At 42.8% G+C, this 26,066-nt stretch overlaps 1 protein-coding gene across 3 annotated transcripts in view; it reads right to left on the reverse strand.

The window, feature by feature from the left end:
- The window catches only part of LOC136933703 (organic cation/carnitine transporter 2-like), a 24,525-nt gene extending 7,259 nt beyond the window's left edge, over positions 1–17,266 (reverse strand). For all 3 annotated transcript variants that reach the window (XR_010874829.1, XM_067229204.1, XM_067229203.1), the window contains exons 1-4: positions 16,867–17,266; positions 8,673–8,776; positions 8,036–8,190; positions 6,638–6,809 (exon numbers count right to left, since the gene is read on the reverse strand). Coding sequence is in view for 2 of the 3 variants with exons in the window: in XM_067229204.1 (XP_067085305.1) it covers positions 6,638–6,809; positions 8,036–8,190; positions 8,673–8,776; positions 16,867–17,262 (827 nt within the window). In the remaining variant the exon portion in view is untranslated. The remainder of the gene's footprint in view (positions 1–6,637; positions 6,810–8,035; positions 8,191–8,672; positions 8,777–16,866) is intronic.
- Positions 17,267–26,066: the final 8,800 nt, after the last annotated feature.

Here is a 26,066-nt window from a genome sequence, read left to right on the forward strand (position 1 = left end):
ATATCTGTAGTAGGTGAAAGTTAGTGAATGAGTAGGCCTGGCCTGACGCCTTCGCCTAGGCCACAATCAGTCAGATTCACAGTTCGCAGATTGTATTGCCATGGAGACATCCTTGGTCGTGACCCAGACAGAGACCGCAATCCACAGGTGTCTGTGGGAGGGGGGAAGGGAAGAGACTACAAGAGAGTCTCACTGCAGCGCTCTCCAGGGGAGTTGTTGTTCCAGCAACGGCCTTGGCCAAGGCCTGTGCTGGTTACGGGGCCGAAAGCAGATAAGATTGGGGTTGTTGTTTGGTCGCGTAGCCACATTCAATTTCCACGTCTACACATTATGGTCTCCAAATCGGTACACTTTCCTTTGCAGAGCCTCTAACTTCTCCATGATGTTATCCATATTGCATTGTAAAGTCACAGTCTGAGCGCCAACAGCTCTGCCCATCGCATCAATCATGTCGGGCAGCCTTAGGGGGCTTTTGACAGCTGTAGCCGTTTCATCAATTTTCCGATATACCAGTGTTTGGGGTCATTCTAAACTGTGACTCATTTACTAATGGTGGCTAGCTGGTTATACCTAGCAATACATTAATGTTACCTAACTATTACTGTTTAACGTTACGTGTAACGTAGGTTAACGGTTTAGTTAAGAATTATTGCATCCTCGGAAGATTCAAGATTTAGAGTGGGACCAGCGGTCTGCCTATGTTCTGGAGGCAGACATTGGAGATCTTTGTACTATTTTTAGGTCTGGCGAAGTTAACGCGATAATAACGCGTTAATGTAATCTCACATTAACGCGATTTTAAAAAATAGAGCCGTTAACGCAGGTTTCTTTTTTACCCTTGGAATCACCTGTCGTCACATGACTTCGAATGCCGACGGTAGCTGAATGATGGAGAGAGGGCTTTTAGATGGGAATTTCCATTTCAAAAAGTTGCCAGACGGCTCGGTTGACAAAACCAAGGCTGTGTGTACTGATTGTCAGGCTGAGTTTAGTTATCACCGGAGTAGGCCTACTTCCAGCCTAAAACATCACATGCAAGCAAAGCACACAGCGGCAACGGCCGCAGCAGCAACGGCCGCAGCGGCAACAGCGGCAGCGACGGCAGCGGCTACAGCGGCAACGGCGGCAGCGGCAACGGCGGCAGCGGCAACGGCGGCAGCGGCAACGGCGGTCACTAACCCTAACCCTAATATAAAGCAGACAACACTCGACAATGTTACATTTTAGATTACATTTCCTAAATATACAGTTAGGTCCATAAGTATTTGGACATTTACACAATTTTCATCATTTTGGCTCTGTATACCACCACAATGGATTTGAAATGAAACAATCAAGATGTGCTTTAAGTGCAGACTTTCAGCTTTAATTTCAGGGTATTTACATCCAAATCAGGTTAACGGTGTAGGAATTACAATACATTTTATATGTGGCCCCCCCCTTTTTAAGGGACCAAAAGTAATTGGACAATTGGCTGCTCAGCTGTTCCATGGCCAGGTGTATGTTATTCCCTCATAAAGGGAGTTCGTTATTTCATTGACAAGGAGCAGATAAAAGGTCTAGAGTTCATTTCAAGTATGGTATTTGTGTTTGGAATCTGTTGCTGTCAACTCTCAATATGAAGTCCAAAGAGCTGTCACCATCAGTGAAGCAAGCCATCGTTAGGCTGAAAAATCAAAACAAACCTATCATAGAGATAGCAAAAACATTAGGTGTGGCCAAATCAACTGTTTGGTACATTCTTAAAAAGAAAGAACGCACTGGTGAGCTCAGCAACACCAAAAGACCCGGAAGACCACGGAAAACAACTGTGGTGGATGACAGAAGAATTCTTTCCCTGGTGAAGAAAAACCCCTTCACAACAGTTGGCCAGATCAAGAACACTCTCCAGGAGGTAGGCGTATCTGTGTCAAAGTCAACAATTAAGAGAAGACTTCACCAGAGTAAATACAGAGGGTTCACCACAAGATGTAAACCATTGGTGAGTCTCAAAAACAGGAAAACCAGATTAGAGTTTGCCAAAAAACATCTAAAAGAGCCTGTCCAGTTCTGGAACAACATCCTATGGACAGATGAGACCTAGATCAACTTGTACCAGAATGATGGGAAGAGAAGAGTATGGAGAAGGGAAGGAACTGCTCATGATCCAAAGCATACCACCTCATCAGTGAAGCATGGTGGAGGTAGTGTTATGGCGTGGGCATGTATGGCTGCCAATGGAACTGGTTCCCTTGTATTTATCGATGATGTGACTGCTGACAAAAGCAGTAGGATGAATTCTGAAGTGTTTCGGGCAATATTATCTGCTCAGATTCAGCCAAATGCTTCAGAACTCATAGGACGGCGCTTCACAGTGCAGATGGACAATGACCCGAAGCATACTGCGAAAGCAACCAAAGAGTTTTTTAAGGCAAAGAAGTGGAATTTTCTGCAATGGCCAAGTCAATCACCTGACCTAAATCCAATTGAGCATGCATTTCACTTGCTAAAGACAAAACTGAAGGGAAAATGCCCCAAGAACAAGCAGGAACTGAAGACAGTTGCCGTAGAGGCCTGGCAGAGCATCACCAGGGACGAAACCCAGCGTCTGGTGATGTCTATGGGTTCCAGACTTCAGGCTGTCATTGACTGCAAAGGATTTGCAACCAAGTATTAAGTGACAATTAGATTGATGATTATGTTAGTTTGTCCAATTATTTTTGGTCCCTTAAAAAGGGGGGGGGGGCAAATATAAAATGTGTTGTAATTCCTACACCGTTCACCTGATTTGGATGTAAATACCCTGAAATTAAAGCTGTAAGTCTGCACTTAAAGCACATCTTGATTGTTTCATTTCAAATCGATTGTGGTGGTATACAGAGCCAAAATGATAAATTGTGTCAATGTCCAAATACTTATGGACCTAACTGTACAACAAGTTATATACTGGTATCAGTCTCCAGAAAGAGAATGGTGCCATGTTGAAGCAAACTCCTGCATATCAACATCTCTCTCCGCTCTTATTACAGCAAAGTTACTTTTACCACCATCGCAGTATTCAAACCTTGTAGTTAGGGGTGGAACGGTACACTGAAGTCACGGTTCTGTTCATACCGCGGTTCAGACATCACGGTTTGGTACGAGTTCGGTACAATGGAGGGAAAAGCAAAACAAACCAGGTTCCTCTACGAGTGAATACGGCGCATTGAAGATGACATGTAAATTCCGATTGCGTCAGTAATTTTTTGGGCCCTATTTGTATGTGTATCTAATGGCTGGTTAAGCACTGTGGGAGAAGTTGAAAAAAATGTTTTGTCTCGTTCCAGTAATTGGCACACCTGGGTGATGGCGTCGGACATTTTTAGTAATTTAGCACACTCCGGATGCGTTATATGCGTTAGCATGTTAGATGTATTTCCACTCACATACCCCACAACTGCTGAACAACGCCTACACACAGTGCTCATCTTATCGACCACTCTCTCACCTGTACTACTGTAACTGAATGGGAAACCGAAGTTTTCCCAAACTTGCAATCTTAAAAAGGCCGGCGGGTCCTCTATCTCTCGTGGCTCGCCATACTCGTCCTTAGTGCTGCTAGCTAGCCTATCTCTGACTCATGGCGGCGCCAATCAGAGCTTCAGAGCTACAGATTAGATGTCCCTAAAGAACACGTGTATCTAACAGTAGTTCTGCATTACATTAATTAATTTGCATGCAAGTTTTATTTATTTTTATACCATGTATTCTCTGTGTAATTTCATGCACCGAACCGTGACGCCTGTACCGTACGGTTCGGTAGGAATACATATACCGTTCCACCCCTACTTGTAGTACATTCTACTCTCAAAATATGGGCACAATTTAGACAACAGATCAAACTTCTTGACTTTTCTATGTGTAGCCCTATTTCCAATAACCACCTCTTTCCTGCAGCCAGATTGGATCCTACCTTTACACAGTGGCACAGAGTTGGTCTTATTAGATGTAGTGACTTTTATATAGATGGTCTTTTTGGCAGCTTTAATGATCTTACCAAAAACTTTTAACTGCAACGGTCAGATTTATTTCGATATTTCCAGGTTCGTCACTTTATCCAAACATTGAGTTCAACCTTTCCAGCCTTACCAGCAAATTCAGAGTTGCATGATATCTTACAATCTCCTATGCAGCGTAAAGGCCAGATTTCAAATATATCCAGCACAATCTGTTCTTTTCAGAAGGTGTCGATAGATAAACTCAGAACTGATTGGGCTGAAGAACTTGGGATGGAGATATCTGACGCAGCCTGGGACTGTGCTCAGAGTAGAGTTAATGGCACATCCTCATGTGCCCGCCTCAACCTGATACAGTTTAAAGTCTTTCACCGAATTTATTACACCAAATCAAAGCTGTCCAAAATATATCCAGACACTGATGACAGGTGTGACCACTGCAATTCTACTTCGGCAGACATGGCTCATATGTTTTGGTCTGGTTCAAAGTTAAGTGACTTCTGGTCAACTGTTTGCAAAACTTTAAATGAAGCATTTGACACAAATGTGAGGCCGAATGCAGAAATTTACATTTTTGGTATTAGTAAGTGAGGTCTTAATGTCAATTAATAAGAACAACGCATTTGCTTTTGCTTATTTTTTGGCTCGTAGAAGGATAGTACTGGAGTGGAAATCTCCTCCACCACCGAATGCGTCAGTCTGGCTTAATGACCTGATGCTATTCCTGAAATTCAAGAAAATTAAGTATTCCTAGAGGATCAACTGACAAGTTCCAGAAAATATGGGATCTGTTGCTGTTGTACTTTGAGAGGCTTACCACTCTAAGGCCCTAAAAACTTTGCCCAGTACGCACAGCTGCGTTGTCTGATGCATGATGTGAGCTTTACACAGAGTGAGAATTGCTCCCTCTCTCAACCTCGTCCTCCCCCCCCCCCCCCCCCCCCCCCCCCTTAAAGTTTGTATTTATTATTATTATTTTATTTTGCCTTGTCGGTGTTGGCCGTATGTGGGTGGTGTGGGTGGGATGGGATTGATTCTCATGTAGGACAATAGTAATCAAGACACTGTACCTAAATAAATGGTTCTGTACTGTCGGATCTTTCTTGAATAAAAACATGGTTTAAAATAAAATAAAAAACGAACACAAATAAACGATGAAAAGTCTAAGGAAAAATACACAGACAAAAAAAGGGTAATAACTGAGCATAGCAGAGCATAGATAACGCTTGTGATGTGAACTATTCTAAATTGAGGGGGGTGGTTGATCTCAAGCTGAAGTGCTGACAAAGTACACACACAAACACACACTTAGCACCAGAATGACATGTGAAGAGGTCTGTCATTAACCACTGATCAATTCACAATAATTTAAGATTACAAATAATGATTGCTTTATTACTTTTATACTGATTTGAATGTTCTGAAAATGATAAACAATGTTTGATCTACAGTACCAGTCAAAAGTTTACCTGCTATAGACCCTAACACTAATCCGTGGTCATGTCCAGGAGAGAAATATGTCTATCTATGAATGATGTTGCTCGTATCATTAATAAACTGTCATTATGCTGTTTGCTAAAGCTTGCTTATGCCTGCATAGCCATAAGTTAGTTCTTTGTATGATGCGACTAGGGAATGTCTGAGACACTAGGGTAGGTCCGAGGTCACAATTTTACTATTTCTATGGACCATCAAAAGACTAAACATTACATTACGTCATTTAGCAGATGCTCTTATCCAGAGCGACTTACAGTAAGTACAGGGACATTCTCCCTGAGGCAAGTAGGGTGGGCCTACCCAAGAACACAACGTCCTTTGGCACGGCAACCTTCTGATTAATAGCCCGACTCCCTAACCGCTCAGCCATCTGACCCCTTACAAACAAAAGCTATCTAGCACCATAAATATGACATCCTCTGTCTGTGCTTGCGAAGGCTATGTTGATGTCACCCCCTGACGTTTCTTGTGAGAGTAAAACCTTCCATATTGTGATACTATTTAACTGCCCTTTCTTCCTGTATTCATTGTCCAGTCCTCTGAGATGCTCATTAGCATAGCCACAAGGAGGCCTGGAGGTGCCTAAAGCCCCCTCATTTACATGTCCAGCTCCCGCAGATTTCTGCCTCTCATTTGCTAACATCTGGAGTTGCTGGACGGAGTCTCTACTTGAGGGGTCTCACACCTCATTGTGTAACTTACTGTCGCATTGCTAGTCATATGTTGATAAGTAAGGGTCAATATGTGGTCTGATTGGTTGTTCTTGTGTGTAAAGGGAATTGTTAAGCATTGTTCTTTGGATTCTTCATCTCCTGAGGGCTTCTCCTCAGCTCTGGCTTGTCTCCTTGCTCACATTTTGCTTTCTTTCACGTTCATCTGAAGATCCAAGTATCTAGCATCTATGTAACGTTGTGAGATAACTCTGTTGCATTGCTGTATTCCTGCAGACATAGCTGACCTACGTCTATTCCTGCCCTCGACTGAGGTCCTTCGTTTAGTTTTTGCTAGTTTGTTATGTAATGAATAACTGTGGACTTTACCCCTGCCTTCTGTCAGCATTTTGCTTATCAAGCAAAAATCTGCAAAATAAGTAAAGTGCTGAAAAGCCCTGTCATACTCAGTGGTTGCCACGGCATACATAAACACACACACATGCACACACTTACCACCACAACGGCACATATAGGACGCCAGGCAGGGTAAGAACCAGCAGCAGCATCCTCCACTCCCTGATAAGGTAGGCCCCCAGAGGGAGGAGCATGTAGCCCAGGGCGAAGCTGACACACAACCCCAAGGTGGAGAACACCATCCGCACTTCTAGGCTCAACAGCTCCGTGCCTGGAGATAGAGGCTACCGTTACTTCAATCTGCCTATCTGCATCGTCAAATCGTTTTGTTCTGAATTAGATGGAGTGATACATGGATTGATGAATCAAAAAACATATTCATTGATTGATGTATAAATGGATAGACAAACCGACAGATGTACAGCTTGTACCTTGGTCTAATTACTTATAACTTGACCTTAGGACAGTCTCAAATGGATTTAGATTAACTAATTACTTTACTATATATACTACTATATATATTTATATATATACACTATTAACATTTAGGAAACTTTAATTACATTACTAATTGTGGTACCTGCAAAACTGGCCTTTTCTGCATGTTGTATTTGAGATCCTGTTCTAGCACTGACTCATAAACAGCTAAAAAATTGCCAAAGATGTTGTTCTTAAGATCTTGTTGTTTTTGTATTCTCAGAATTATGTAGTTCAGATAATGTTATTGTAGCACTGCCTGGTCAAACAGACAATGTATTGGCACTAACCCAAGGGCGTAGTTTGTGGGGGGGATAGGGGGGAGGTGTACGATGTTTGAATATAATTAACATTGTGTTATATTACTTCAACCCCCCTAATGAACCCCCCTTCCACCCCACATAAAACAAATCTACGTCCTTGCACTAAGCACTGAAATACTGTTAGAACTATGCTATTTCTGATTCTGATTGATTTGTCATCAGTGGCACCGCCAACGGGGGGCTGGGGGGGCCACGGCCACCCTGATACAATCACTGGCCCCCCCACTCCCTAGTCACTGATCAGCTGAAATAATGTTTTATGTCCTCAAAATGTTAACCAATGTTAACAATGGACATCAGATATGCACATCAGATAATTAGTAACATTAATTGTAAAATAGTAACCCAAAGTACCAAAGTAAGCAATTCCTTTCATACTGACATTGTTCTATACTACAACAGAATAATATAATTCCTGAAATTCATCTATGGCTTTTGATTTCGGTGTGCCACCCAACGATTTTCAGTGACCCCCCCCCCCCCCCGGCCACCCCTATGAAATATTTCTGCTTCTCATCCTGGATAATCTGATTCACTTACTACTATTTGCATGTCAATTATTATTTATATTTTTTACTTTGGGTTTCAAAAAGTTTGCTAAATTAATACAAAAAGATTTCATTAACAAATTACTAATTAAAAACATCTGCTACATGAATAACAACATTTTTTATGATCAAATGAACATTCAAAGTACCAAGGACAAAGGCAGCCACGTAGTTGGAGATCTGCCCCATGCCCACGATGAAGTGTAGTCCACAGAACATAGACCAGGACAGAGAGAAGACCTGGATGAATGTGAACACTGTCTGGACCCCCATGGTTACAAACAGCACAATCTTCCTCCCAAACCTAGAGAAGAGAGCATATCAACACATGGGTGTGTGTTCAAGTTCCAGTTTCAGGTTTATTATCATTTGTAACAATTGTTACAATAAACAGTAACATGTTATGGTAGGACAGATGGCTATCTGTATTAACTATTTCTATATAATATCAAGAAAATTTGGAAAAGTTTAATAATACTAAATGATTCACCTAACAACTGAGAATAACCCAATCTTATAAAAAACAACTAAGAACAACAACTAAGAATAATCTAAGCCTAACTGTATATTAAAGTAAAGTGACTTGTGCTGGCAGTTGAGAGAGATGGAGTTTGATTCAGCGGGTCTAGCAGGAGCAAGGGAGAGTAGAGGGGCAGACAGGTCAGGGATGTGTGACAGGTGTGAGGGCAAGCAGGGGTGGGGGGTACAGTCCAGTGTGTGTGTGTGTGTGTTTGTAGACCAGACTGTGTGTGTGTGTGTGTAGACCAGACTGTATGTGTGTGTCACCTGTCTGACAGCTGTCCTGACAGGAAGGAACCGGTGAGGACACCACAGAAGAAGATTGAGGAGGTCAAAGGGTTCCTCCACTTTTCATCACAAACCAGGTCCCACTGTTAAACAGCGCGCGCACACACCGACGCACACACACACGGGATGGGGTATAGTTCAGTGGCAGTGCAGATAAAGAGGTCCCACATTCAAATCCCCCTGTATAGTGCTTTGGATGAAACCGTCTGCTTTAATAAATACATTATTACATTACATTATTAATATGCAAATGTATTAGGATAGGGTACCATTTGAGTATGAGAAAGTATGGATCTACTGACAGCAAATCAAGGAAAAATTCGCCAGACAAATGGAAGTCATAGGATGTCACGACAGGCCCCGCGATGCAGTAGCCTGTGTGATAGCTGGCGACATGAGGCAGGCGAATAGGTGGCCTAGCTAGAGGAGCAAATCCTGTCCTATGCTAATTGCAAGCATATTTAGCAACTGTCATTGAGCAACATCCAACTGTCATCTCTGTGTGCATCTCCACATCCCCTGTTTAGATAATAAGTAGTTTAGTGACTGTGATAGTATGATTGACTGTATGCCTACTAATTGTTGGGAGGGAGGTGATGGGTATGTTTGTGAGTGGGTATGTAATATTTCATGTTTCACGTGTTTTGTTTTCCATTTTTTCTGCCACTCACATGCCAAGTCTTGTTTAAATTTAAGGCTTACAATAAATAATCTTGAATCTTAGCTATCAAAGCTAAATAGCTAGCTGTAGTTAGATAACTATTGCTATGATTTGTATAACTGCAGTATCCCATTACTGGTTCTATGTCTTGGACATAGAACTGTTAGAATTGTAAAATCTGCTTTAATATAACGGAAATAAACCCTATAAACAACCGTTATGTATGTGTGCAACCATTTGTAAAACTGGCCTCAGCAGGGCAGGCAACTGTAGATTATCAAGCCCTTTCTCCTTGTGCTCATTCAGCTCAAGGTTAATCGGCAATCGGCTAACGTTCCCTTTTGTGCTTGTTCGTACCTGCGAGCACAGTTCCAGGCAACTTTTCTGGACGTAAGCAAATAAATGGGGTGCTAGTTTACCCATTTCGGATTGGTTTCAAACCAAAAAAAAATTCTAAAATTCAACTATGAAAAAGCTAGTAGTATGAACCAGGTTTGACAATATAACAAAAATTATTGGGGGAGATAGTTTTTTTACATGTTTTGATACCGTGAGATCGATTTGAGAACTGCCAGACCCCCACCCCCCGCTCCTCGGCTTGAGGCAAAGTCCCGGTGAATGTGGGAGTCAGGTGGCTGAGCGGTTAAGGAATCGAGCTAGTAATCAGAAGGTTGCCGGTTCGATTCCCAGCCGTGCAAAATGACGTTGTACCCTTGGGCAAGGCACCTTACCCTACTTGCCTCGGGGGGAATGTCCCTGTACTTACTGTAAGTCACTCTGGATAAGAGCATCTGCTAAATGACAAAAAATGTAAAAAATGTTGGTGGTATTGCATTTCCGATTAGGTGCCCGACTCGTCCGGTTGATTTTATTCTATTAACTCAAGTCAACATATCAAAAACTATCCCCCAATAATTTTTGTTCTATTCTCCAACCTGGCTCATACTACTAGCTTTTTCATGTAATAATTTTGCCAAATTTGTCTAAATTTCAAACAAATCCGAAAGGGGTAAACTAGAACCCCATTTATTTGCTTACGTCAAGAAAACTTGACTGGAACCATACATAATAAAGAGTAGACGCCGCATCGACCGCTACAGCCTACTGGCGCTGACGAGCCGTGGGGTCGCCATCTTGGAACGGGCACCCGCTCCACTCAGTGTAATCAGTTTGGCAGGGACAATGAGCTGTCAGCACATTTAATGAATCACACCTCACTGAATACCAAACTGATTTTCACACAGTTTTTTTTGCTGCAAAGGTCATACATGTAGCTATGATACATGACATGATTATTCTATTCACAAAAAACAACCAATAGTACGGTAATGTTCTATCTTACTTGTGAAAAGTAATCCCCCAAGCCCTGTTTGCGATGGTCTGCCGATTTGAGCAGGAATATGCTGCACAGTTCTGGCATCTTGTTTATTCTTCTGCTACCCAACTAGGAGTATGCCCGGTCCAAGGTGGCGGCCGCATTTCTTGCGCCCAGCAGCCAATGCGGCGTCAACTCTTTATTATGTCTATGCCCGGAACTGTGTTTGCGGGTACGAACAGAGCACAAGCACAAAAGGGAACATTAGCCGATCATTGATTTACCTGAGCTGAATCAGCACAAGGAGAAAGGGCTTGATAATCTACAGTTGCCTGCCCTGCTGTAGCCAATTTTACAAATGGTTGCACACATACATGATGGTTGTTTATAGAGTTTATTTCCGTTATTTTAAAGCAGATTTAACAATTTTGTAATGATTGTTATTATGTTCATGGCATGACAAACGTAGTTATAGCCTAATAAATTAGTGATATTGTGGCATGTTAAGGCGTCGTTATAGAATGTTGACATGTTCTTCTGGAGCAATGACGAAGATGAATAAATCATGTCTGATAACCACAATATTGTTATGGTTATGCAACGTTATGTAGGCTAACACCACAGTGATGGCATTAACAATAACTAAGCTAGTAATAGTAAAGCAACACTCATCATTATCATAGTAACATATATATAGGCCTATTTAACTTAGCTATTTAACAACGAAGGAGCCAGATATGCAAGTTTACAGTTTCTTTAATCCGACAAAATACTTAAGCAGTCACACTAAAAACACGAAGCAAAAGGAACAACGTATATGTGGTGATTCTGAGTCGTATGTGGAACATATGTTCCATCTAGAATAGGCCTATATTACTAAAAACCAAGTGAAAGGAATACTATTAAGGATGCACCGATCCAACTTTTTCAGTCCCGATACCGATGCCTGGGCTTTGTGTATCTGTCGATACCCGATACCGATCCGATACCATTGTTGAATTAATAATAAACTGTATACCTTCCACCTTATACCTTCTTTCCACCATGTGGAAGAGACTAAAGGCACCAGACTTTTCTAACTAAACATTACTTTCATAACTAAGACAAAAACAGAAGTACAAAGTCCTTGTAAACGTTTTCCATTATAAATGTTGAAAGATTTAGCCAAAGTTTTTAGCATGAGTGCAATGCCAGAACAGATGAGCCACAGTCTCTGGGTGGTCGTCACAGAAAGTACAATTAAAAAGTATATCCTTTTTAAACTTCCTCATGTTTCAGAATAGTATCTCTGGATAATCTTAAAGGAAACTTCTTTAACTTTGTAAAATAATAAGTATGTTTTGGACAACATCCAGACTTTTTTCCAACAAATATTCTCAACAAAACGGTTCCAATAGAGAACTAGAGAGGGTACCATTTCTGGGGAATTTGTGGGGAAATTGTGGGGTGTGCTTGCGTCGGTTGCAGATGAGTATGTTTCCAGGCTGTGAATATCAACACCCTGTATTTTTGTACTCCCTTTCGACTGGTTAGCTCCTGCGATTTCCACACAGCAGAAGTCTATATTAGCTAGAGCTACAATTTACCGTGGCTAGGTCTGAATCTCGGAGCAAAACGGAGCACAGCTGCCAGCTGTAGGTATATGCAGGTAGCAACGCTAGTGCTAAATAACTATTTAGCTGATTGGCTCCATGACGCCACGTAAGTAGGGCTTGTGAGACTGCTCACCAAAAGAACGAAAGGGAACCCACTTGTTTAGCAGATTAAGACATGTTCGTAGGTACCTAGCGAAAAGTAGCCTCAACTTTCCTAGACTTTAGCTACAGTACTAATACTGATATCGCTGTCTGTCTTACTAGAAAGTCGTATCTATGCGTCGTTGCTAACGTGTGCTGACGTTGTGACGTTACGCTAGCTGTAGGAGCCATTCATTTACTTTGGATACAAAAACTATAAGAGCTCTAAATATAGTGGTAGACTTTAAGTTATATCAATTACTTATTATACTATTATTTACGTTGTGTTGGTGTGCATTTACCACTGCATGTTTGTCCCTCTATCGGAAACTCCTCATACTCCTCCCTTTCCAATGAGAAACCTACTTAAGGTGGTGCAGTGACCCAGGCCGGGGGAGTGGCAGGTGTGTGTGGAAACAGTCTTTGACCATGTCATCCGGTCAACATGCGGACAGGACGCGCCACGCCAAGACAGAGGCAGTTTTACGTTTGTTTCATTTGACAAATAAATCCACTCATCAAGAGGAAAGAATAACCAGTTTCATCGTCTTCAATATACACGCTACAGCACCTGCTACTCCAAGGAAGTGAACAGAGATAGGGAAAGTTTAATGGACTTAGACAACACAATAAACCCGAAAACGTAACCTGTTTCTACCACTACAATAGTCAAAGACTACGCAATGGATCTCACGATTGATTAATTTCTAATGGATTATTGAATGGATTTCTACCACTACACTAGCACTGCGTTTCCTTGTGCGACACAAGGCACTTTTTTCCACAAAAACTTAATTCAAGCGTAAACCGTGCAACAGAACCGAAGGCAAGCACACTCCAATGACACTGGGAGAAGATACAACATCATACAACTCGTCCAGCATGCGACACACGTGCTGCTGACAAATGACATAGGATGTGCTGTGACGAACAAAAAAAATCGACTGCACTGCCTTAGCTCACACGCTCACGACAGGTTGTTGCAAAGTATGACGTGTACAGCCAGATGCAAGAATGCAAGTTTTGGAGCTAGGAGCAAGGCGAGCCACTGTTCTGCGCAAGACCGGACGAGCCGGAACTGGAAGGATGGCATGGTCCGTTTCGCGCTCTCGCTTGCCTCACTGAGCACTTTACATAGAAATGAATGAATGGAGACCTCATCTTTAAAGAGCAGGCTCACTGTGTCTACTGTATATAACGGTACGTGTCCACAGGGGCATCTTAATAGCACTTGAGGCCCCTGGGCTATGGACTTTCTTTTTCATTTTTTGAGGCCCCCCGCCCGCTAATCGCACAATCAATCTCTTTTTGCCCCCCTAAGGATCTGTCAATATTTGGACTACATAGACAACGTCGGCTTTAAAAGTTTCGTCTTGGTAGTGATTGAGTTGCTTGTATTTTTATTTACGTTCCGTTGCACGGTTTAGGCTGAAATTCGGAACTTTAAATTTAAGGCCTTAAAACGTCTTAAAAACTGCCAGATTTTCATCCGAGGTCTTAAATTTCATTTAGTCAGGTCTAAAAAAGGTTTTACCCTCGTTCATTTCCAGAACCGCTGGCCGCAGAAAGTTATGACAAAGTAGCAGTCGCAGCCTACAAAGCGGAGCTCTACAAACGAAACCAGCAGAACGCTGCCCTCAGAACGTTGGTTCGGTGTGTTGTAGTTCTTTCTGGGGGGATATTGGTGTTGGTATTTACACGGTGATAAAACTACAAATCCTGTTATAAATGCAATACATGCCCGCGAAATACGTCTGCGCTTCCTCAGAGTTTGTTAAAGTTTGGCTACGTGTGGAAAATGGGAAAGTGTACTTTCAACGAGACATGGCTTGATCACATCGATTTCCGCTGTTGGTTAGAAGCGGTACCCAGCTCCAGGTACAAGGCTTGCTGCAAACTTTACCCCAAAAATATTCAAAAATTACTAATGTGATCGTTTTATCTGTAAATTACATGTATGCTTTTTCAATGACTGAATTCATTGAAATAAAATGTGTTTTTTTCAGAATTTCTTTGATTTGAATATTTTTAGGGGTAATGCGTCGTGTAGGTCTTAAATTTAAATCTTTATGGTCTTAAAAGGTCTTAATTTGACTTACTGAAACCTGCAAAAACCCTGTCAGTGCTAGCCTACGTCACAACGTCAGCGCACGTTAGCAACGACGCATGGATACAACGTGCATTGCTGTTGCACAGCAAATATCGTATCGTGCCATGGTGTACTAGCAGCATTATACATTTAAGCAATTCAAGACTTGCATGTACAGTATGTAATGTCACATTAAACTCAAGCTTGTGTGGTGCGTCGCTGTCTTCAATGCAACAGCCTAAACTTTATGTCAAAAGAAACGTTTTTACTGTCCGGCGCATTCAAACAATCCCCTCAGTGTAGTTTGGCTAGCAACAACAGCTAGGCTAGCTTGCACGTAGCACAATTCAGCTTCTCCACGCAGGGCTCTAGACTGAGACCAAAAAGTTGCGTTTGGGGGAATATTTTCAGTTAGCAGATGGTACTGTTTGAATCGCGATTCCATCTGAAAAATACTGCCGGTGACAACGTTGTTAGAATAGCTTGTCTCAAAGGGGGTTCAGCTTGTTTCATATTAAATGGACCCATCTGCAACCGACGCAAGCAAGCACACCCTACAATTTCCCCAGAAATTGTACCCTCTCTAGTTTTTGTTACATTTTGTTTAGATAAGGGGGGTGGGGGGCTCCCTCCACATCCACCACCAGATGCCACTGTAGAGCATAATGACACCGCGAATACGGACGTTTATCATCATTATTATTTTGTATTATTATTAAGAGGCCCCTGATTGGTCGAGGCCTCAGGCTTAAAGGGGCGATTGATTGCAAAACCGATTTTACCTTGTCATAGTTGAAAAATGACAGTTTGGTGTGTCAAATAGACATACAGTGAATCTCAAAGTCCATTGAAACCTCTTTCCTATCAAAATTTCACTTTTTGAAACTGCAACCTGAAAACACTAGCTTTTGAAACAGTGCAAGAAGTTGTGACGTCACAACTTGCAGCATCAACTTTGTCACGCCCCAAAATGTACATTTACCGGCCCTCTGGTTTTCTGGTCCAGGAACGGAGGTTGCGTAGATCTCGGACAATATTTTTTAGCCAGCTGCGCGCTGCTCTGTACTTCCACAGGAATTACAAATAAGAAAGTTAATACGTTTTCAAGCTATTGAAAATGGAGCACTGTAAATGCAGTGTTCCAGGCTGTACCGATTTACATGTACTTTTTAAATGACCATAACTTGCTAAATTTTCAACCGATTTTGAAATGGTTTGGTTTGTTATCAACGTCAGAGATGTCGTTATGCCACTGCATACTTCTATTCTATATAAAAAATAAATAATTATTTATTTTTTTACATGTAGCATCAACACAATGTTATGGGTGAGCGAGTTGACTGTAGCTTTGACTCTGTTGTCGAGACATCTACCCTTTATATATATCTGTGGTTACGCCACCGGTCACTCAACCAGCCGTGTGTTGGCTGGGCTAGCGAGCTAGCATTGGCACAGAACAAAGACTGAATTTAAAAGTATAAAAAATACACCAGTGTAATTGACAACATCGGCAACCCTGCACCATGCATTAATATTTTTACGTAATCTTTAAATTCAGTCCCGTCACATTACGTGACTTTGTTCTGAACAGGACTAGGTGTCTAGCCTCACACGATAAGTTTCTCCTCCATCTTGAAACTATGAAACCTAGAAATGTTTACCATGACCAACGGTTGCTAAGTTACAAGAAACAAGAAACCAATCAGATTGGCCAACGCTAGTGTTTAACGCTCCTCATTTACATAAAGTTGAACAATTTAAACTCGCAACGCTCCACTCGCCTTCCCACAACGTCCGGCTTCGGAAACATAGACTACAGAAAATAGTACGTAGTCAAATTATTGGGGTTAGATAGGCCCATAAAGGGGTAGGTAATACCAAAAATGAGGATGCAGATGCATGTGTTTAAATAAGAAAGAGACACAAGGGAGGTATAAAGATGTACAAGGTTAGGTGGACAATCTAATCCGTGTGTGTTATATAATGGTAGTTACTAGATATTCTGAAAGTATTTTGAGGTCAGTTGGTCACATGACCAAGGATCAATTGAAATTCTAATGTTTTACATATTTATTTGACATTTTGTGAGATGAGAATGATTAAATCTAAGGGTTTGTACAATGTGTCAATGTTATTTGGTTAGCTAGAATCAGTAAACAAATTGGAGTAATTGATAAAGCGCTATTGTCATTTTAATAAAACAACATGTCACTTTGTTGACGGTCCCTAACTGGTTTTAGCGAACGTTAGGAAAATGAATGGTAAAACCTGTCGAATATCCAGCCTGAAACTAACTTTACCTCGGTGGTGTGCAAGCACAAATCAAAGACAAACATTTCTGAAACTAACACTATCCAACACCATCAACGCACCTCGGTGACAATAGTAGAGATGTACGTCCCCTGGTCGTACTTCCATCCATCCAGACATGTCTCGAGGGGTAACTCAGTGACGTTCACATCAATCCCCGGGACGTATCCACTATTCGATAAGTTTTTGATGACATCCAGTCGATACCGAGAGCATTTGCTGAGGGACAAAGTTCCACTTTGATCTTCCTCCCAGGGAATACTGTGGTTCCTCCATTCGGCACTGATGTTGCTTCCCGCGGGAATAAGGCAACGATGGGGCGGTGTGTCTCCGATGAATACAATGGACATGCCGGTAAAACCATTAGGTATGGCACTAGAACACAATAGAAAAAACACTGTTTGTTGGAACGGTCCCCATTGTCCGAGGAAGGCAATGCTTTCCTCATAGTCTGTCATGTTGGGTGATAACTCTAAACGATGTTAGTAAATAGAGGTTCGGGAAATGACCACAGTGGGAATCCTCCCAGTTTCCCAATTGATGGAAACTGGGAGGACATGAAGCACATATTGTGAACAACCAAAATAAGTGCCAAAGGGAAGAACCACAAGAGCATGTAGTTAAACAAGTTACAATTAAACAACATGAATTGCTATAAGTGCAAGTGTACCTGTAGAAAAGCAAGCAACAGTAAAAAATATTTCAACAACTTAAATCAGTTACCACTAACCAACAAGAGCAGCAAGGCTCTAAGCAAGAGTCATTGCGATCCTTGAGGAAACTAACATGGGGTCCAGCAAACCATTCCTAAGTACCGTTGTACTGCCGGAACAAGTGCGTCTTGAGCCTTTTCTTGAAGGTGGGGAGACAGTCAGTGTCTCTGATGGATGTGGGGAGTTGGTTGCACCACTGGGGGGCCAGACAGGAGAAGAGCTTGTGTTGGGACCGGGCGCTCTTGAGCGGTGGGACCACCAGGTGGTTGTCTGAAGAAGACCGTAGGTGGCGGGTGGGGGTGTAAGGCTGCAGGAGAGACTTGATGTAGTCGGGTGCAGTCCCGTTCACTGCTCGGAAGGTCAGTACCAGGGTCTTGAATCTGATGCGGGCCGTGATGGGTAGCCAGTGGAGGGAGATGAGGAGCGGGGTAACATGGGAGCGTCTGGGTAGATTGTAGACCAGGCTGGCCGCTGCGTTCTAAATCCTCTGGAGAGGGCGGGTTGCGCATGCTGGGAGACCGGCGAGCAGCGAGTTGCAGTAGTCCAACTTGGAGAGGACAAGTGCTTGGACTAGCAGCTGGGTGGAGTGCTCAGACTGGTATCTCCTGATCTTCCGGATGTTGTAGAGGGTGAATCTGCACGACCGGGAGACCGCAGCAATGTGGGCTGTGAGGGAGAGCTCGTCATCCATGGTAACCCCAAGGTTCCTGGCAGAGGATGAAGGGGTCACCGTCGCAGATCCCAGGGTGATTGAGAGATCGTGGGAGATGGAGGGTTTGGCCGGGATGATGAGGAGTTCTGTTTTGGCGAGGTTCAGCTGGAGGTGGTGCTTGGTCATCCAGGCGGAGATGTCTGTGAGGCAGGCCTCAATCCTAGCTGAGATCCCCGGATCGGTCGGGGGGAACGACAGGTACAGCTGCGTGTCGTCAGCGTAGCAGTGGTAGGAGAAGCCATGGGAGGTGATGATTGGTCCAAGTGAGGTGGTGTACAGAGAGAAGAGGAGGGGTCCAAGGACGGAGCCCTGTGGGACACCAGTGGAGAGCTGGCGAGGGCCTGACAGTTTGCCTTCCCAGGAGACCTGGTAGGATCTTCCCGACAGGTAGGATGAGATCCATTGGAGTGCAGTGCCAGTGATGCCCATCTCAGAAAGTCTGGAGAGCAGGATCTGGTGGTTAACCGTATCAAACGCTGCAGAAAGGTCCAGCAGAATGATGACGGATGACCTCGAAGCCGCTCTTGCAGACTGGAGGTGGTGACTGACAGGAGGGCAGTCTCTGTGGAGTGGCCAGTCTTGAAGCCCGATTGGTTGGGGTCAAGCAGGTTGTTCTGAGAGATGAAGTTTGACAGTTGGTTAGATACAGCACGTTCAATTATTTTTGAAAAGAAGGGTAACAGTGATACTGGTCTGTAATTCTGGAGGACGGCAGGGTTAAGGGAGGGTTTTGATGGGGCGATGAGAGAGAATGAGGTCAGAGATCTCTGCCTCGGACAGGGGAGAGAAAGAGTTTAGACATTTAGTTGGGTCAGTCATGGAGGGTGAGAGGGTAGGGAAGGTGGGTTTAGGGAACCGACTGCTAATGTTGGCGACTTTTTTCTCAAAGAAGGAGGAGCAGTCGTCTGCTGTCAGGGTGGAGGGGGGGGGGGGAGGTGGGTTAAGAAGGGTGGAGAAGGTAGAGAAAAGTTTGTGGGGGTTTGAAGCAGAGTTAATTTTGTTCAGAAAGTAGTGGGTTTTAGCACCAGTTAAGTGAGAAGAGTAGGATTTAAGGAGGGAGTGATACTTATCAAGGTCCAGACCGTCTTTGGACTTGCGCCATCTCTAAAGTATCTAACCATGTCACATAGCCACAATCTTGTTGCTTCATTCTGCATTCGCATTCTGCATTTTTTTTCAGTCTCTCAAGCACTATCGCTCATAGAAATAGATGTGCTTCAAGTATGAATGAGTGGATAGTCTTACAATGGCCGCTACACTGTGCCCTTTCGATTGACATCTTGTTTGACCCAATAGGAGCTTCTATGCCCGGTTGACAGCCCTCTACAGCCAACTAGGTCTGTGCGTCCTGCCCCCCCCCCCCCCCCCCCCGCCCCCCACACTCGTTCTAAACGAATTTCTCAAACTGGCTTTGACTGGCTCTGAAATTAGCTTGTTAGCCTTGTAGCTTAGGAGATGCTGAAAATGCTAATACCCAACATGCTAGGTATCTGTGGAGCCTTCAAAATCAAAGTCCCGGGCGTAATATAGATAGACACAAGCTGTGTTTCTTGTGCGTCAATCCTGGGAATCAGATAAAGCACTCCACTGTGTCCATGCTTCAGTTTTTGTGTTTCAGCAATACTAATGGGGGATTTAGCTATTAAATATGATAGTTATAAGTACCACCTTTCATTAGAGATAACAATTATTTACATGCATGTACTCCAAATGATTCAAGAACAGCTTTCAATTTACTTTGGGTATGCTGTTTGGCCATTTTCAGGCAAATTTAACAGGATTCTTTAAAGGGAGTGGAGGGCTATGTTGATGGCATATATCCCTTCAACCACATAACAAAAACAATTGGATGTCAACCTTAATGCCAAAGCAATAAGAGAAAAAGTATTCTAATGGTACATTAAGTATTCTAATGGTACATTTGATCTACAGTTTCCTACTTGGCATCTTTAGAAGCACCATGAATGAGTTGTTTCTACTTTAAGCCTCCTAACACCTTTCAGAGCACAATCACGTGCAGATCCCTGAGTGTTTGAGAAGCTTGGAATGTTGAGTGAAAATGTTGTATGTTCATTGTGCAACAGGGAGAAGTATGGAGGACAGGGATTTGGGCTGAGGTTGAGGTGGGCGGAGGTATTTCTCCCTAAGTGACCTAACGTACTCCAAAGTGTGAGTGTTGAGTTGTTTGTCTTTGAAAGTTCACGTCTTGCCTGGATCCTAGCACCTTCTGGGAGAACTAGATAAAGATGACCATGTCAGGCAGGAGTTGACTCAGTTCTGGGAATGTCTGGGTAGATGATACAGCTGCATTTGGAGGCCCATCAGAGGGGGTGAGACCTATACTTACAGAAAGGGGTCTGTCCCACTGAGAGCTCCTCCTCTTCCGCCCCCTTTCTCCCTCAATCTCACTCGGAAGAGCTGCTTATTAACTATACCACATCTCTGTAGTCTCGTGTTTTAGAGGGAGTTGGGGTTTGTTTTGGTATTTTATCACGCTTGTCTGCAACAGGATGGGCAACTATGACAAAGCCACAGCCTTCCTGCGTCAGAGCGGGCCCTACTTTTGGACCACCTTCTTTCTTTTCAAAACCGTCTTCATCTCCATCGGCTTCAATGGCCTCTGTGCTTGTGGGGGCCACCCCCCAGCACCGCTGCCTGGCCCCTGGGCTGGGTGACCTCAGTGAGGCCTGGAGGGCAGCTGTCATTAGGGATCAAATTACGATAACCACGTGATTGATGATGTTCAATGCTTCAAACGTCACAAACTGGTTCAAAGTTTTGCCACTCTTCTGAACCAGAGCCATAGAGGGAACAAAGCCACCGCTTCTTGTTAAAGACAAATCACACATGGCCAGAGAAGCAGCACCTCAAAACAACATGACTCCAGGCATCGCTCGAGTTTCTTCCATCGGTCATTATTAACGTAACATGATAGGACTAGGTACTCTATACAGTGCCCACAAATGTTGATGATTCGTCAACATTGTCAACAGTAATAGTAATTAGTAATAATAAAGTCCCCCCAGTCCACAATAGGCCTACATATCACAAATGTTAAGAATAAGAACAAATCAGTGTAACCTAGTTTAATTGATATAAAGACCGTATCGTATAAAGACCGTCCACCCGCATCAACAAGTAATAACTTTTTCAGTGGTGTAGCTGGTTAAAGCTGTGTGCGACAACGTCTTTTTAAGAGTCTGGATACCCCAATTTCGCGTCCCAGTGCAGGGCACCTTGGATGATATTCTTTCACTGTGAGAAAATGACAATTATAACGGCCTACAGATGTATCACAACATTTTAATGTGTGAGCACAAATATCAGAACAAAATGAACACATGTAGCCTTAATAAAAATATTGAATAACGTAGGGTAGGCTACTGTTGGAGACAACCACTACACCTCATTCAGCCAGTTTAAACGGCTGCTAGATGACACTGTTCATTTTCAATGCGCCGATAGTTCGGCTCTTTGGGCCGGCACAATCCGGAAGAAAGCACCAAAGCTTCACAAGGCATCGTTCGCCCATCCCTAGCTGTCATCCCCCTGGTGGAGGTGAATGGGGTGGAGGAGAAGAGCTACTGTAGTATGTACAGGCTGGATGTGGTGAGGAATCTGTCCGCTTGGGGTGTCATGCCTGGAATGGACATCAATCTGACCGACCTGGAGCACGAGGGCTGTGTGGATGGATGGAGCTATGTCACAGACATCTACCAGTCCACTATATTCAATGTATGTTAACGGTGTCTGTGTGAGTATGTGTGTGCTTGAGGGTGTGTGTGTGTGTGTGTGTATGTATGTTAGCTACAGTTCAGACTTCTACTAGTACACTCTAGTTACGTAGGCATGGGTATGTGTGTGTGGGGGTGTCAGCTACAGTAGAATCCATGTCTAGGTGTGTGTGTTAGAATCAGAATCAGAAAGGGATTTATTCGCCATGAAAGTTTGCACAGACAAGGAATTTGCTTTGGCAGAGATGTCTAGTAGGAGATTTGTCAACAACGGATACAACTAATAATGTCTGTGGAGATAGAAAACATGAGAATGAGTGAGTGCCTTTGAGTAGCTTGTGTGTTGTGTGTAGGTGACTGATCGGAATCATCACAGTCTTCAGACATCAGTAAAGTTCTCCCCTCCATCTCTAGTGGGACCTTGTGTGCAGAGACGAGTGGAAAGGGACATTTGCGTCCTCCACTCTCTTTGTGGGCTACTTGTTTGGTTCCTTGATCTCTGGCCAGATGTCTAACAGGTATGGTCACCTGCACAAGATCACTCAAGATCACTCAGACTACTACATTTCTCTATTACTGCGTAGGCTACATGACCTTTCCCTGGATCACCTATGCCATGAGGGAGTGGAGGATCTTGCTGGTCATCCTCTCCTCTGTTCCCGCTCTGGTGGTACGTTCCCAGTCTGCACACTACACACTCATAACATCACCTCTGCCCTCTACATACGCATACAATTAACCTTTGTCCTGTTGATACTGTTCAGCATCTCTACACACTCAAAAGTTTATTATGAGACAAGCATACTTTGATTAGGTGTTGTTTTCGTGAAGCAATTTCATGACCTTGAAATTTATATATTTTCACCCCTTAACCCTTGTGTTATCTTCGGGTCATTCTGACCCATCAGTCATTGTGACCCACCGTCGTATTGCGACAACTTTACCGCATACAAAAGTAAAGTGAAGTATTTTCTTTTAACCGTTGGGCTGTCTCAGACCCCCCACATTGCAAAGGTTAAAATATTTTTTTGTTTTTGTATTGGGTAAAATTGGGTAAACACAACGATGGTTCATTATGAACCTTTGGGTCATGTGACCCGAAGGCAGCACAAGGGTTAAAACCAGTAGCGTGAGTGAAAGAACCTGTAAAAGACTGTCACCAGCATAGTGCCCATTCTATTGAGTGAGACACATTTCAGGTAGATGACACCAACCAACCAATCATCATCTAGGAGGTGTGAACCCACTGAACGCTCCTCTCCATTTGGTTGCTAGCCAGCCAACATATTAAATCAGAATTTTTTTTCAATGGAAGCGAATGACCAAGCACTCAAGCTAACTCTTGCTTGCTAAATGATGATTCGAGTCATTGTAAGCTTTAGTTGATGTTTACGCAGACGCGTAAGTTAAATATAGACAGTGCAGGCAGTGCAGTCGCACTGGGGCCCGTGCGGTCCGAGGGCCCTTCAAGAGCCGGCCCTGCAGCTGGAAGTTGGGAGGAGAGCAGCGGGCCCCCCTTACAAAAAATAAGTATATTAAAGTATACTATAAGTATACTAAAATATGGATAGTACACTTTTGATATACTTTTAAGAAGTATGCTTAGAAACAGAAACGCTAAAGCTACTTGAGAAAGAAGCAGACAGAAGGGTTGCATTATGCATTTGAAGGTTATACTTTCAAACTGACTGAATAACGAAATAACGACGTGAAAAAATGAAGATAGCGTGGCTCATTGGCTGGTCAATTCCCATGATGCAAGGCGGTAAATAGTGTTAAAATGTGCTGATAAGTTTGCCGTTTGTTCGAAATACAAATGTAACTTCATGAATTTCGTTTTTTAAATGTGTCTGCTTAGAATGTAGTGTTTTGTTGCGTGGTCATTGTTGTGGTGGTTTACCATTGTAACCATGAGTTAAATGACTTTTAAAAGAATTATAGAAAATCGCTAATCTCTGAAAATAGCCTGCTTCCACACCCTTTACTTTTTCAATAAAGGGTGTGGAAGTAGGCCAGACATTATTAGAATAATCTGGTGTTTATTTGAGATTTTTTTAAACAAGTTTGAAAAAGATATTGAGATTACCGAGGATTTCATGCTATTTTCAAAGATTAGCGATTAATTGGAATTTTATTCAAAACTTTATTGGAAAGGTAAAGGGTGTGGAAGTAGGCCAGACATTATTAGAATTATCTGGTGTATATTTGAGATTTTATGACACAAGTTTGAAAAAGATATTGAGATTAGCAAGGATTTCATGCTATTTTCAGAGATTAGCGATTTTCTATCATTCTTTTTGTTGGAATACTCTGCTGTTTGTTTGAGGTTTTATAGTCATAAAATCATTATAAAAGTCATCATTTTTCAAAATTGTATGGGTAATTTTCACCCGGTTTCTAACTCGACGCTGCAAAGTAGCGTCTTCTGAATGTGAGACGAATGTCGAATATGAAACTAACTTCACCTCGGCCTTCTACTGCCGGTAACGTCGTAGAATAATCTTCAAAGGGGGTTCTTTATTAATGAATGAATGCAATATGAGTAGGCTAAATTCCTGAAAATATCACGAGAAGGGAAAACTTAAAAGGACGTTTAAATCATAGAGATTAGGTCAATTTTTTACACCGGTCTGCCAAATTTATTCGTTTTGATTCAGCTATGACGCTGCCTCTTGCAGGGGAAATGAGAAGACATCTATTTCATTCTACACTTCACTCGTATTTTGAGTTGTAAATGAGCAGCAAAAAAAGCTTTTAAATCTATGTAATCTTTATAAATAATAAGTATGCATTTTTATATAAAATATACAGAAATATCCGTTGTAAAAATGTCATTAAAAAACGGATACCTGTGCAACCGACGCAAGCAAGCACACCCTACAATTTCCCCAGAAATTGTACCCTCTCTCGTTCTGTTTACAAGTCTTCCTCTACAACCTAATCGACGCACTCTCTTTAGCTGTGACCAACACTGCCACCTATTGGTACACATAGGCTATTCAACTATCATTACATCCCCTTTCCAAGTCCTGTTATTTTAAATTCACTATATTTTTCCATATACAACATTTGTTCACCACCCCACCATTCGATGAAACATACTATTATTACATTACTATATATTCTTTTTGTTTTAACAGTGTCACTTATTAACCCCATCACATTTTTGTTAGTTTTCTTTTACTGTTAACTTCAGTTTATACCTTTTCTATAAGTCTCTCTGGTGGCTTACTAGGTCTGGTTGACCTCCTCAGATCTGGTGTGTCAGCCACTGTGGTTTGTTTTGAGGACTCTTCACCTTGTAAGTCAGATCTAACACTGTCCTTCGACTCTTGCATATTTCCCTGAGATCCCTCTTGTGTTTTGAGCAAACTCCTACGGTTTCTCCTCAGGACTTGTCCATCATCAGTTCTGACAGTGAATGATCTGCGACTCACTTCCTCAAGAACTGTAGCCTTTCTGTCCCATGTGCCATGATTCTCAATTCTCACCACATCGTTCTCCACAAGAGGTTCCAGTCTTCTGGTTGTTTTATCGTAGTGCTTCTTTTGTTTCTGCTTCAGTTGTTTCAGCTTTTTACACAGTACTCACATGTAAAGTGTGGCAGTGTAGTACGCAATCTGCGACCCATGAGAAGCTCAGCAGGAGACGCTCCACACTCCAAAGGAGCAGCACGGTATGGAGTTAGGCCTGAAAGGGTTAACTAAAGTTCGGGAGGAAGGTGGCACACCAAGACTCCTCCTTCTCCAATCAAACTAATACGCATCAGCCCAGTAAAGCACTGAAGAATGCGACCAAACTCCCTTTGGTCAATTAAGAGTTCTGTATAAAGTATCTTCCATTCCTCTGGTCCCTGTGCTAGCATGTTGTTGTCACCCTCCCACCCTTCCCTTTCTTCTCTGCTTCTCCCTGTCATCTATCCAGGCTTCCCAGGGGATCTGCTTGAGCTGCTGCTCGGCCGTGACCCATTAGGACTCTCCGCCACACCCCGAGTCCATGTCCGGACACCAGGCCCGGCTCTGCTACCGGCCTCCTCCACCATCGGGCTTGGCTCTGCTACCAGCTCTGCTTCAATAAAAGCTATCTATTCAATCTATGGTGTG

The sequence above is a fragment of the Osmerus mordax genome, chromosome 25 (assembly GCF_038355195.1).
Source record: "Osmerus mordax isolate fOsmMor3 chromosome 25, fOsmMor3.pri, whole genome shotgun sequence".
NCBI classification, from domain to species: Eukaryota; Metazoa; Chordata; class Actinopteri; order Osmeriformes; family Osmeridae; genus Osmerus; species Osmerus mordax.